Source organism: Parasteatoda tepidariorum, chromosome 1, assembly GCF_982258835.1.
Source record: "Parasteatoda tepidariorum strain Cologne lab strain chromosome 1, Ptep-v5.0, whole genome shotgun sequence".
Lineage (NCBI taxonomy): Eukaryota > Metazoa > Arthropoda > Arachnida > Araneae > Theridiidae > Parasteatoda > Parasteatoda tepidariorum.
Window position 1 is genome coordinate 46,966,474 of NC_141755.1, and position 12,322 is coordinate 46,978,795.

At 26.6% G+C, this 12,322-nt stretch overlaps 1 protein-coding gene across 4 annotated transcripts in view; it reads right to left on the minus strand.

Annotated features, from left to right (window-relative positions):
• LOC107451376 (MYG1 exonuclease) overlaps positions 1 to 12,322 on the minus strand; it is a 39,754-nt gene that overhangs the window by 6,305 nt on the left and 21,127 nt on the right. For all 4 annotated transcript variants that reach the window (XM_071179911.2, XM_087162692.1, XM_043057398.3 and 1 more), the window contains exons 3-5: positions 11,211 to 11,306; positions 5,568 to 5,801; positions 4,199 to 4,274 (exon numbers count right to left, since the gene is read on the minus strand). In XM_071179911.2, the coding sequence (XP_071036012.2) occupies positions 4,199 to 4,274; positions 5,568 to 5,801; positions 11,211 to 11,306 (406 nt within the window). The remainder of the gene's footprint in view (positions 1 to 4,198; positions 4,275 to 5,567; positions 5,802 to 11,210; positions 11,307 to 12,322) is intronic.

The following is a 12,322-nucleotide window of genomic DNA, read 5'->3' on the forward strand; positions in this document are numbered from 1 at the left end:
ATTAAGATCACAATTTTGAAAGAAAATATTAAAAGTTATGAGAATGCTGTCGAAAGAGCACAACAACTTCAGAATATAGACTCAGCTATTAACAATCAATTTAAAGGTAATGATGAGATCTTAAATCTAAATTCGGAAATTTCAAATTTAAAAGAGCAGATAAACAATATTGTTTCAATTAATAATGATAATAAAAATAAATGTGATGGAAATAAGAGACAATATTGAAAACAAACAATTTACTAAATCCAATCAACATTACTTTATTGATTCTGACACTAAATTATTAATGTATGTACATATGGAAAATGATAGAGAATTTCCAGTCATTGTTGTTCCTAAATCCTTAATATCTAAAGTTCTTGCAATAATTCATCTTCCACATTTTGGAATTAAGAAAACTTACCAATTTTTAAAATGTAGATATTTTTGGTATGGTATGTATTCAGATACAGAAAATTTTGTTAAATCTTGCCCCAAATGTATGGAAAATAAACATCATAGAATACCTCACGCTCCTTTACAAAATAATTTTATTCCCAAAAGACCATCTGAATTTGTTTCTTTAGACATAGTAGGACCTTTTTCTAATCAACAATATATTTTAACTCTTATTGATCATTTCAGCAAACATTTAGAACTTTTTACATTAACAAAAATTACTACCGAAGCTGTCACTGATTGTCTTTTTGCATATATTTGCACTTATGGCAGACCTGATATGATTTTAACAGATTTAGGTACTCAATTTACATCTGAAATATTTGAATATTTTTCAAAATCATTAGGAATTAAAATGAATCACACTACCTGTGCACATCCTGCCGCTAATTCTGTTAGTGAACGAATCAATACCAGCATAAAATCAACAATAAATTCTTTAATGAAAGATGGCATAAATTTTAAAAATGCAGCAAGAATTCATAAAAACTTGTATAATGGTGCTAAGCATAGCACAACTGGATTTTCACCTAATGTAATACATTTCGGTCGAAATTTGTCATTGATTTTTGATACTTATAATCCCGATATTCAAGTACAGCAAATAGATAAAGGTCATTATTTGGATAAAATTCTTTCGGATTTAAATAAAATGTATGATAAAACTTATGAAAATATTACAGACGCCCAATGTAAACAAAACAAAAGTAATAATGAAAAATCAAAACTCAGATGCTTAATACCTAATGATATTGTGTATATTAAATCAAGGGATAAATATAACAAAAAGTTTTCTGGTCCTTACAAGGTTATTAAAAAGCATACTGATGTAACGTATTCAATTCAAATGTTAGATAATCATCATGGTAGGATTTTTAAAATACATATTGATAGATTATTATTAATGAATAAAAGAAAGGAACATTTAAATGATAACGATAATGTCTCTAGGAATAATGATAATTATAAATCTCATTACAATTTAAGGAATAGAATTGTTTAAAAATAATTTTTTTGATTTTGTGAATGAAAGATATCTGATTTTTCGAGTCTTTCCTGCTGTAAAGGCAGTAACATTTTGTTTACAAATATAAAGTAAAACATTTTTTTTCCATTCATATAAATATATTTTTATTTCAAGTGTATTTTCAATTTATATATTTACTATTTTTGCATTTCAAGTTATATATTTTTTTTATTTGGTTTTCATATGTGATAATGAAAACAGACTTTAACAAGTTGCAATCACAGTAAAAATTTTGGCGTAAAGATATTTTGTGCAGTTGAAATATGAAGAACTGTATGATTGATTAAATGTTCAAGCAATATAAATATTTACATGAATGAAATCGTTTACTCTAAGAACTCTTCAAATTTTTATAGTTCAATCTTTAACCCTTATGCACAATGGATGCTAACACAAAGCATTCTAGGATTAGTTGGTAAACAATGAATATTTTATAAGATATGGAATTCATAAATAATACTTGTATTTATATATATAATTGAATTTCAACCACATGCTCACATTTAACAAGTACTATAGTACAGTATAAATAAATTTTGATATCTATATTGATTAAACTCTATCTCATTGTTGCTGTTGTTTTGCATGGAGGCATCTGTGCGGAATGATTTATGGTGATTTTCTTTACTTAGGCGCCAGGTAATTAAATTCATTAAGTGACATAGAGATAAGATTTTTTTATTACAATGTAAATAAACATGAATAATTAATTCAATGGTAATATTTTTTTTAAATTTAGAACAACCGTAAAGATTACATGGATTATAAGTTGTAATAATGTAACAACAAGAATTTTTATTAACAATATTGGACATGTTACTCAGTCCTAAATTTTTTTAAACGTGAATTGAAATAAGATAATATATTTATACTTTCCTGTGCATAAGAAAAGGGTTATTTAATACAAGTAATACACACCAAAATACTACTTTTTGATTTAAATACTTTTACTGTGAAAAGCTAATGCAACTTTTAGTGAATGTTTTTAAATGAGCTATTTAATAATTGTTTAAAATAAAGATAAGTATTCTTTCTGCTGAGTATAAATATTTAGATGAACATAATAAAATGTTCAGATTTTTGTTTCATGCTGAAATATATAAGTTTGAAATAATGGAGGCAAACAAAACTGAAGTAAATTATTTTTCTCAAGAAAAGGACTTGTACGAAAAGGAAGAAATAATAATATTGTAAGTTTGCTCTTCTCTCTGAGTTGAGAGAAATTAAAAATATCCTGGCCAGGTCATGACAATGCTAAGCAAATGTAGCATTTTAAATACTCAGCAAAAATTTTGCATGTATAGCTCAGAACATTTACATATGATATTTAGTAACTTGAGTGTTAAAAGTATATCTTAGAACTACAACTGTATGTTCTAAAATTTTTTTTGAATAATAATTTTACTTTGATATTTAATTATACATAAGTGTATATTTCATATTTTGTTCCTTGAATATATTATGTTTCAATGCATAAAATTTTTTGTAACATGGGGGGAGATCCAATTTAAAAAAAAAAAAAATATATGTATATATATTTTTTTTCTGTGTCCAGCGGGGATATATGTGATGCCAGAATTGGCATACACATATTTATTTTCTATCTTTTAAAATATCCTTCATTACTTAAGCTTATTTTTATTAATGGAAGAATTACTTTTAAAATAAATCAAAAACTTAATCTTTTTAAACGAACATAAAATATTTATTTCTTCTCTTCCAGATCAATGTAACGGATACTTTCTTTTTATTTCATTATTAAGCAGACATATTAATTCACTGTCGCCTCTAATCGAAAACAAAAATCTATTTATAACTTTTTATTCTAATAATCCAACGGCTAAATGTTTCGGTTGCATGGTTATAATAATTCACATAAATTTGTTGGCGACTCGTGATCGCCAAGGTGTTCTTTTAAACCCATGTGGATATGCTAGTTGGCTTTGTTTTTGGCTATGATATATTATGATAAATCGCCAAATTTTGGATCTCCTACCCATACTCTTTCTCTGTCCGTTGAGAATAAATATATTCACTTTGAATTTCTAAATTGGAGTGGCTGGCACCCCTTCGGGGGGCCTCCCCAGCCTTAATTTTCTAACGGTCAGAGGTTGTTCTGCCTTTATGATCTCTCAATAGAGAGTATTTTTATTTCATCCCTTTAAGGGATTTCTTATTTTTTTGAAGAAATGGCCATTTTATAATTTACAAATTATGCTTAATAAAATCTAAATTTACATTCAATGATTTGCACATTATTTCCTGGAAACTCAACATTATTGTTTTTATTCATTCAATATTGGCCAAAATGAACATTCATAATTCCACTATACTTCAACCACGCCTAATGAAGGAAGCAGCTAAAGCTTTCATCATTACAGAAATATTAAGAAAAAGTAGGCATTTAGCATAGCATTTTTCTTTATTATTTTCTCTCTGGAAATTTTTTTTTCAATTTTTAATATTTGTATGCAAAAATTCTAATCATTAATTTCCAAATCTTAAATTTGGAAATTTTTTTCACCTAGATGTTAAAAGCTTACAATGATTAATTTTCTTTCTTTTTTTCAATATTTTAGACTATGCAATGATGAAACACTTTTTAAAAAAAATTAGATCAAATGATGTCAGTGAATTAAAATCAAAATTCCACAAAAAGTTAGAAGAATCTCATGCCTGACAGCTAAAAGGGAATACAAATTTAATTCATATTAATGAGGCTATACTTACTTCATCCTGATTTTTTTCATTCCAAGGTGGATTCAAATGTTTAATTCTTGCACTTAAATTGGTGTGAACTTTATAACTAAAAATATTAAATAAAATAAATGAGTAAAATATTTAAAAAAAACTAAGCACTGATAAACTATAACTGTACTGATCAAAAATATATATATAATAATTGTTTAAATAAATTCATTGGTTTTTGAATAGTTTGAATGAATCATCAATTTCGACATTTATGCAACATACTACACTGTTAGATGAAGTAAAAATATAAAAAGCCAAAATTTGGGATAAGCACTGTTGTACTCAAACTTTTTTATTATCTACTAAAACAATTTAAAAACAGTTAACGCTATAACAATTCTGTCTATTTTTAAAAACATGCAAGCAATGAAAAGATTTGATTTTCTATATATATTGGCAATAAAAAAAATTTATTAAAAGAAAAAGCAAACAAAATGCTCAAATTTTATAAAATTCAATGGGTTTTTATCATTATTCACAGAAGTGTAGAATATTGCTTGTAAAATATGAAGACAATAAAAATTTATAAAAGAAATAGAATTTGCAAAATTTTTTTAAAAAGGCAATTTTTCCCTTTGAAAAGAAGCCATGTTCCTCTTAAACATAATTGTAACTTTAAGATAAAGTCAGCATAACCATTGATGAAAGTATAAATTATAGTTGACATATAACACTTTCCAATAATATTTAAAAGAATATGATTTTATTAGTCTTTTTTAAAATTAAAAATTTTCACAATGATTAATATAATTTAAAATTCACACAAAACACTTTACTTACAATGACATATGAACACCTACAATTCAACTTTAAAAAAAAATAGAGATGTTTAAGAACACATTTGTAATATTTAACATATCAAGTTGTTCTCTCTTACATGAAATGTTCTTTTCACTACTCATTACTTCTTAATATTAGGAATTATTTTTCGTTGGGATTTTTCAAAATTTATGAATATTTGGTAAATAAAAAAGGGAATTTAATAGAAATTCTCTTTTCTACGTAAATTTTAAATTATTCTCAAAAATAGAAACATGCAGATTCTTCAACAATCCCCTAAAATTAGGGATTTTTCTAAAAGGTAGGGAGAATTGACACACGAGCAGCTCAATTTTTTTTTTTTTTAATTTTTCAATAATTTTAATTTTTAAGGTATACAAAGTTAAAGCTAACAATTTAACAAAATTTTTTATTTTATTACAATCAAACATTAGACCTTAGACTTTATTTAGTTTTTAAACAATTGTAATAGAATTAGTTATTAGTAAAAAAAATTGAAAATTAATTTTCAAAATAAGAAGGAAAAAAACTTAGAGGAATGTAAGATAAAATGTTCAAATAAACCCACACAACATCTGTCGTTTTGCAAGCATCTATGCCATTATCTATTGCATCAACTTCTTGAATCAGGTTTTCATACAACTTGTTAAATATAACTTTAACTTCCTCTGAATCAGCTGCCAAGTTTAATATTCTAGAAATGATCTGATGTCCAAAATGATAATAGACTAAACCTGCACTGCTGAGTTTGATGGTCCATGGATAGTTATTGTTCAAAGAATTCATTGTTTCTGAGAATGACCTAAAATCATTAAATAACATATTGAATTTAAAATAACTCAAAATTCAATTAATTGTAAGCATTTACAACAATTCAAACCATTTACTCAATAAAAAAAGGCTAAAAGATAATCAGAATTAAATCTCAGTTCTTTAAATTTTACAAAACACAGATTTATAGATTTACCCCTTTTTTAGTAACAACAATATGTAATATGCAGAACTAATTTCATATTTTTATAGTCTACTGATCATTGCAATATTTGTTGTAATCTAATGATCACAATCTTTTTAGTAACAATTTTTTGTAACATACGCAATTACCTATGTTTGTAACATACACTAATGATGATGACTTAATGATAGTTACCTTAATTTTTGTGACCTAATAATCATTATAAAATATTTCTGTGTATTTGTTTCAGAGGCAATTTAATATCATATACATTACATATACTTACATCACATTTTTTTCTTTAGATCTAATGATCATCACATTGTTTAACATTCCAGCATCATTGAAATTTGAAAATAAACAATATTCTCAAAATAAAACTATAACATTCTAAGCCTAGTACTCTAAAAAATTGTAATGAAATTTCATTATTAGACACTACTAGCTATTTGAATGACAAGGGAAAAAATCAGTTATTTGCAATTGTAAACCAAGAAAAAATTTACCACAAAAGAGATCATCCTTCCGATTTCAAAGTATATGCATACAAATTTTGTTCTATGAGAAAAATTTAAACATTTTGATTGTTGTTGATTGATTTTGATTGACATCATGTTTAAAGTTGTCTTTAGTTTGCTTCAAACCATCAAAGTGGTAGAATATCTAACCCTAAAACAAAGACAACTCATTACTAAAATAATTAGGAAATGGTGGAAATTGTTCTAAAAAGTTGAGGGTCACGCCTAACATAGAAACCTGAAGTAGAATCTAATGCATCATATCTAGGATCTATAGTTTAGAAGTTTTAAGCTATTTAAAGTGTATAGTACATAAAAATTAAATTTTTGACTTATGCCTATAAATGTCTGATATTCCTATCTAGTCAAGTTATTCATTTTATTTTTTACGTATATTTTTCTCCCCACAGAATTGAATAAAACCAAATTAATATTCTATAGTTAAAAATTACAGTTTTGTATTTGGATACATATTTCTCCGACGTATCTGAATCTATAATGAAGAGAACCAAAATATTGTCTTATTTGTATTATCTTACAGCTGAATCTAAAGAGACCAAAATGAAGTTGATAAGACAAATAGTATAGAAGTTTAAAAGCTTTAGTATAACATATAAAAAATAGTTTTTGATCTATAACTATTTATGTCAACAGTAATCATATCTAGATAATACTGTATTGTTTGTTTATATTTTGTTTATGATGTAACCTAATGAGATTAAATACAAGTCCATAAAACTAATAGTTAAGAAGTTATAAGAATTTTAAGTTATAATAGAGAAGTTATACGAGTTATTCACAATTTTGGACTTATTTACGAATAAAATAATTATAATTCTAAATTATTAGTCAAATTGACTTGATTTTGATTTTCTTCCATTCAGCTTAAACTAGTACATTGAAAAAATATACCTCTGTTGACAATATAACAATGTCAAACATATAAATAGGTATAAATACAAAACTGTACTTTTTATGCAAAAACTTGTGAACTTTTTGAACAATTAGTCCTATTGACTTGCATTTGGTTTCCTTGGGTCTACCTAGAGGGAAGAACACACAAATATAACTTCACTTGATCAGATAAGAACACTAAAGACATAAGTAGGTATAAGTTGGAAAAAAATGTGTTTCCTATAAACTATACATACTAAATAGATTATAACAAAACTACTAGTCTTAATGACTCAGTTTTGGCTTCACTGAATTAAGCATAAAAATACACAATACAATAAATAATACCTCACTAGTCTAGATAGTAAAGGTTAGGTTTATACTTTTTTAAACCCTCTCTCCCCAGCAGTGAATTCAACATGGTGACAAAAGCTCACCTCAGAAGTGGAGGCAAATTTTAGGTATACATATTGGCCCAGAAGCAGAATATTTTCAAATGTTCTGCAACAGGACTTATTAATATATACAAATGTTCTGCAAGGATTTCACAGCGAAAAAAAGTTAGCTTTACATTAAAATACCGTATTTTTCGGCGAAAGCGCCGCTTCGTCAGAAGCGCCGCACCTCGATAAAAATGAATTTTTTAAGAAAAAAGTTATAGTAAGCGCCGCAATGGCGCTGAACCGCGTATATCAGCATCCTTTCAGAAGAGACCTTTAAATTACCTTTTAGAATATCTGTATAATAAAAAATTAAATTTTTTATGCATTTCACAAAATAAAGTTTTAATTTCTAAATTATAATAAAAAATTTCTTTTTCAGCAAAAAAAAAAGCAACAAAAAAAGTTTTCTCTTTCAGCAAAATAAAAGAAAAAAAAACAACAAAACTATATAAAATAAAGTTGTTCTTACTAGTTGGCACCGCGCCAAAAAACAGAAGAACAGCAAAAAAATATTTATATGTTCAGTAGCTGAATTAAGGCTGAACTGATTACAGGAATCCGTAAAACAATGCAATAAGAAAAATAAAATAAAAATTTATTAAAAGAAAGATTTTAAAATAAAAAGATTTTAAAATTTATTACCGTTAACAATTTGAGGAAAAACTAATACATAATAACGAAGCAGTTAATAATAACGAAATAACTAATAATAACAAGAATAAGAAATAACTAAACAGGCCCCAAAAAAATTCTGAAGAAATCAGCGAACGGGAAATAAGTTTCACTTTCACAATCTTTGAGGGTGGAATTTTAGTGGGTAGAATGCCCTCTCCTTCATTGGAAATAACCCAATGTGACTCAATATTTAAAAGGGGTTGGGGAAAAGAACAGGGTATGGGACCCCTAATCCAGCATTCCAAAATTTGGCACTTAATCTGATCTAATCTTTTTTTTTAAGAAATTTTTATTGATAAGACAAAAAAAATCAGCTATATTCTTTTTATTTGGAATTTTATTCTGTTGAAGTAACTTACTTTATTTTATCTTTTAAAAATAAAAAAGCTTGAAAAAAAAAATTATAAATCTGTGTCAAAAGAAACATCTGTTTCTTAAGCAGTTTAAAATAAAGTGAGAAGTAAAAACACTTGCATTTCCGATGAACAAAATAAAGAAATGGAAGTTGGAAAAAACTGATTAATCAATCTTGACAGCTGTGCTTGTGCTTTACCCCCAAATTTCCCTCTTCTGTTTGACCATAAATTGGCCACACCCAGTTGACATTGAAACTACCACGTGGACAACAAAATGAATTCTATCCCTTTCGCGGTTTAGTTAGTTAGTTAGTTGCGGTTTTTTATTCGATTCATAATTTTTTTTTTTATTTTGCCGCTTTTTATTTTTTCTTGTTAATTGTTGCTTGCTTGTTTTTTTTTATCGTTATTAGTTTTTAGCTTGTTTTTTGTTGTTATTCATTGTTAGTTTCTTAGCATTAATTGTTAAAAAAATTTTTTTTTTTTTTTTTGTAGTTCCCTGTTAGCTTTTTTTTTTTCTTCTTGCGAGGTAAGCGTCTTTTGTTAAAACAAAATGTTATCTAAAAGAAAAAACGAGAACTATGATCTCGCTCCAAAGAAGAAACGATTATTTCTTCTTCATAGGATTTTGATTATTTCTTCTTGATTATATTATATAGATTATTATTTTGATTAGTAAAATTTCTCTTAAGATGGGCCAGTTTTAAATTCACCCCATCATAATCTACGATCGAAACTTGACTAAATTTATTGGTTTTTCTGAAATTAACAGTGGAATTGAATTATAGTAAAATTTGGGGGCCATATTGGAATTTCCGAAAGAGATCCGAAGTTCGGCATTTCGTCAGTCCCGTGAGTGTCGGATTTAGGGACCTATACTTCCTTTTCTGTTCGCTCAAATTACAATTGCCAAGGCGCTAAATAGATTTCTAGCTTGCGATTTTTCCTTAAGCTGGGGGTGGATACAAGATGCATACCTTTTAAATTTTCTCCTTATGCGATGTTTTTTCAAAATTATTATTTCGTTTATTTATTTTCTTACAGGCTGCTGCCAAAAAGTTTGCTAAGAATTGGCGATGTTCTGCAGCAGATCGCGATATGGGCGAATATTTCGTCGACTTCGTTATTAATTTTTTTAAATAGTCTTTCTCTCAGAAAATTATTCCATCTTAAATAACTTTCCTTGACAAATTTTTTTGCTACTAAAAAATATTTCGTCGGAAGCGCCGCTGCATCGGAAGCGCCGCATGTAGGAAAAAAACAACTTTTTTTCGATAGCGCCGCGGCTCTTCCGCCGAAAAATACATATTTTCATTTATTAAAATACAGGATCATACACAGATACTGTACATTATTTTTAAACCAAGGCAAACATTCTTGATTTGTTACTTTTTCAATCACTTTTGAGGTGAAAAATTTTGTTAATGACGATGAATTATTAATAAATTATTATCGCAGGAATATGCTGTCACTTATTCAAGATTTCAAGATACAAATTGTTCTGCAGGACCTCGTTTGTTCTGCGACGTACGTCGCAGTTTTAGGCACTTTCTGCTTCTGGGCATATTGGTCTAAAATTCTAACGTTTAAAACAATTCTCAGTTTCCCTATAATTATATGATAAAAAATTAGGAAACGTCATTAAAATATGATATGAATCACTTTTAAACCGGTGATCCCCCTAAGCGTTTTTAGAAACACGGCTCACTCCGCCTGCCCTTTAATCCCTATAAATGTACCCTCCCTGCCCTTTTATAACAATAAGCTGTTATTCTTTTTAAATAAATACTTTTTAATTGAAAATACACCTTTAAACGTTTATTTTCTCATAATTTTAAGTTTAAGCTTTCAAAATGTTTATCAATTAATCCTTTTTTAACTTTATTTATTTATCTGATGAAAATTTATGCACAGAGATTGTCTTAATTTTAGTTTGGCCTTTAATTATTTTCCAAAAGCTTCAAATTTTTCTGTTATTTTGATAATGAGTGCAAATTATTTTATGAAATAAACACATAAAATAGTATAAGATAATTTAAAAATTGATGATCAAATTCAAAGATTACATAATATTACACATTTTGATAAATTTTAACAGCGGTAAATGAGTACACTTTCAAAACTCAAAGTGCCTGTTTCTGTGAAAAGCACCTTGCCTTTTTCTATTCCTAGGGTGAACACTGTTTAAACTAAACTAATATGCACTAAAAATAAGTATGAAAACACCACTTTTAATTATCTTATTGCTCACTTTGCTCCTCATAAAAATTCAATACCAATACCTTATTTTTTATTCAATAGAATATTTTTTCAATTGTTATACATGAAATGCACAATTGACATAAATCAAAAATCCAAACCCTCACTTACTTTTGATGATGATCATATCGATGAGCGCTAGGTTCGTAAACCCCTCCTACATCAACAACTACATCACACTCATTTAAAATATCCATGTTTCGTGTCCTTCAAACGAAAAAATTTGAAATGAATTTAGTAAAAAAAAAAATATATATATACATATAACAATAAATTTTACTCAAAATATTAAAGTTAAATATCTATAAATTTTCATTTCATAGCATTCAATGCAAGATTTACGAAGAAAACTGATATGTACACTCAATAATGAAACTTAATAGTGGCATTTGCATAGTCATTAGTAAGATTCTTAAATTAATAAAACTATGACTAATTATACTTTTATATTTACTATACATAACTAACAATCATTATGTTTAAAATATCAATGTGCATTATAAATTTGAAAAAAAAATAAAAATGAGAGAAAAAGAGCTTGTTTTTTTACATATTTGTTAACCCAAAAGTTTGCAATTAAGGTTATAGTAAGAAATTTGCCATTTAATTTTTTTTATTAAAACAATAACACTAATAACAATTTAAATAGACAAATATGCAATGATTAGAATAATTAATTAACCAGTCCCCAAATAATTAAAATTTTAACAGATTTTGACATGAGGCTCATTTTGAATGCAAAGAACCATTAAATCAAAGACATTGCAAAATAAAAAGATGTTTAAAAATAGTAGAGAATATTATAACTTGTTACTAATTTATAAGCACAATTTAAAAGTACTGTGCAATAAATTGCTTGCAAAACAATCCTTGTACAAAAAAAGGTTATAGAAAAATGTTTTTAACCTTTGTTAGGTTTCAAAATCATAAGAAAGTGATGTTTAACAAGTGTAAAACTACTTGATATTTAAAAAATAAAAATCAGCAATCAGAAATTTTCTGGAAAAATGGTTTCTATTTTGAGATCTACATATATTTGAAGGAAGTTCACAACAACAAATATAGATGCGCTCTAATGGTCAAAAACTTTCAAAAAGGGATAAATAATCTAAAAAAGCAATCTGAATTTCATTAAAATTATAATAAATACATTTTTAATGAGTTAATGAAAAAATAAAACAATTGGAGGACAAATTAAATGCCAACTGATATAATGTATAGCA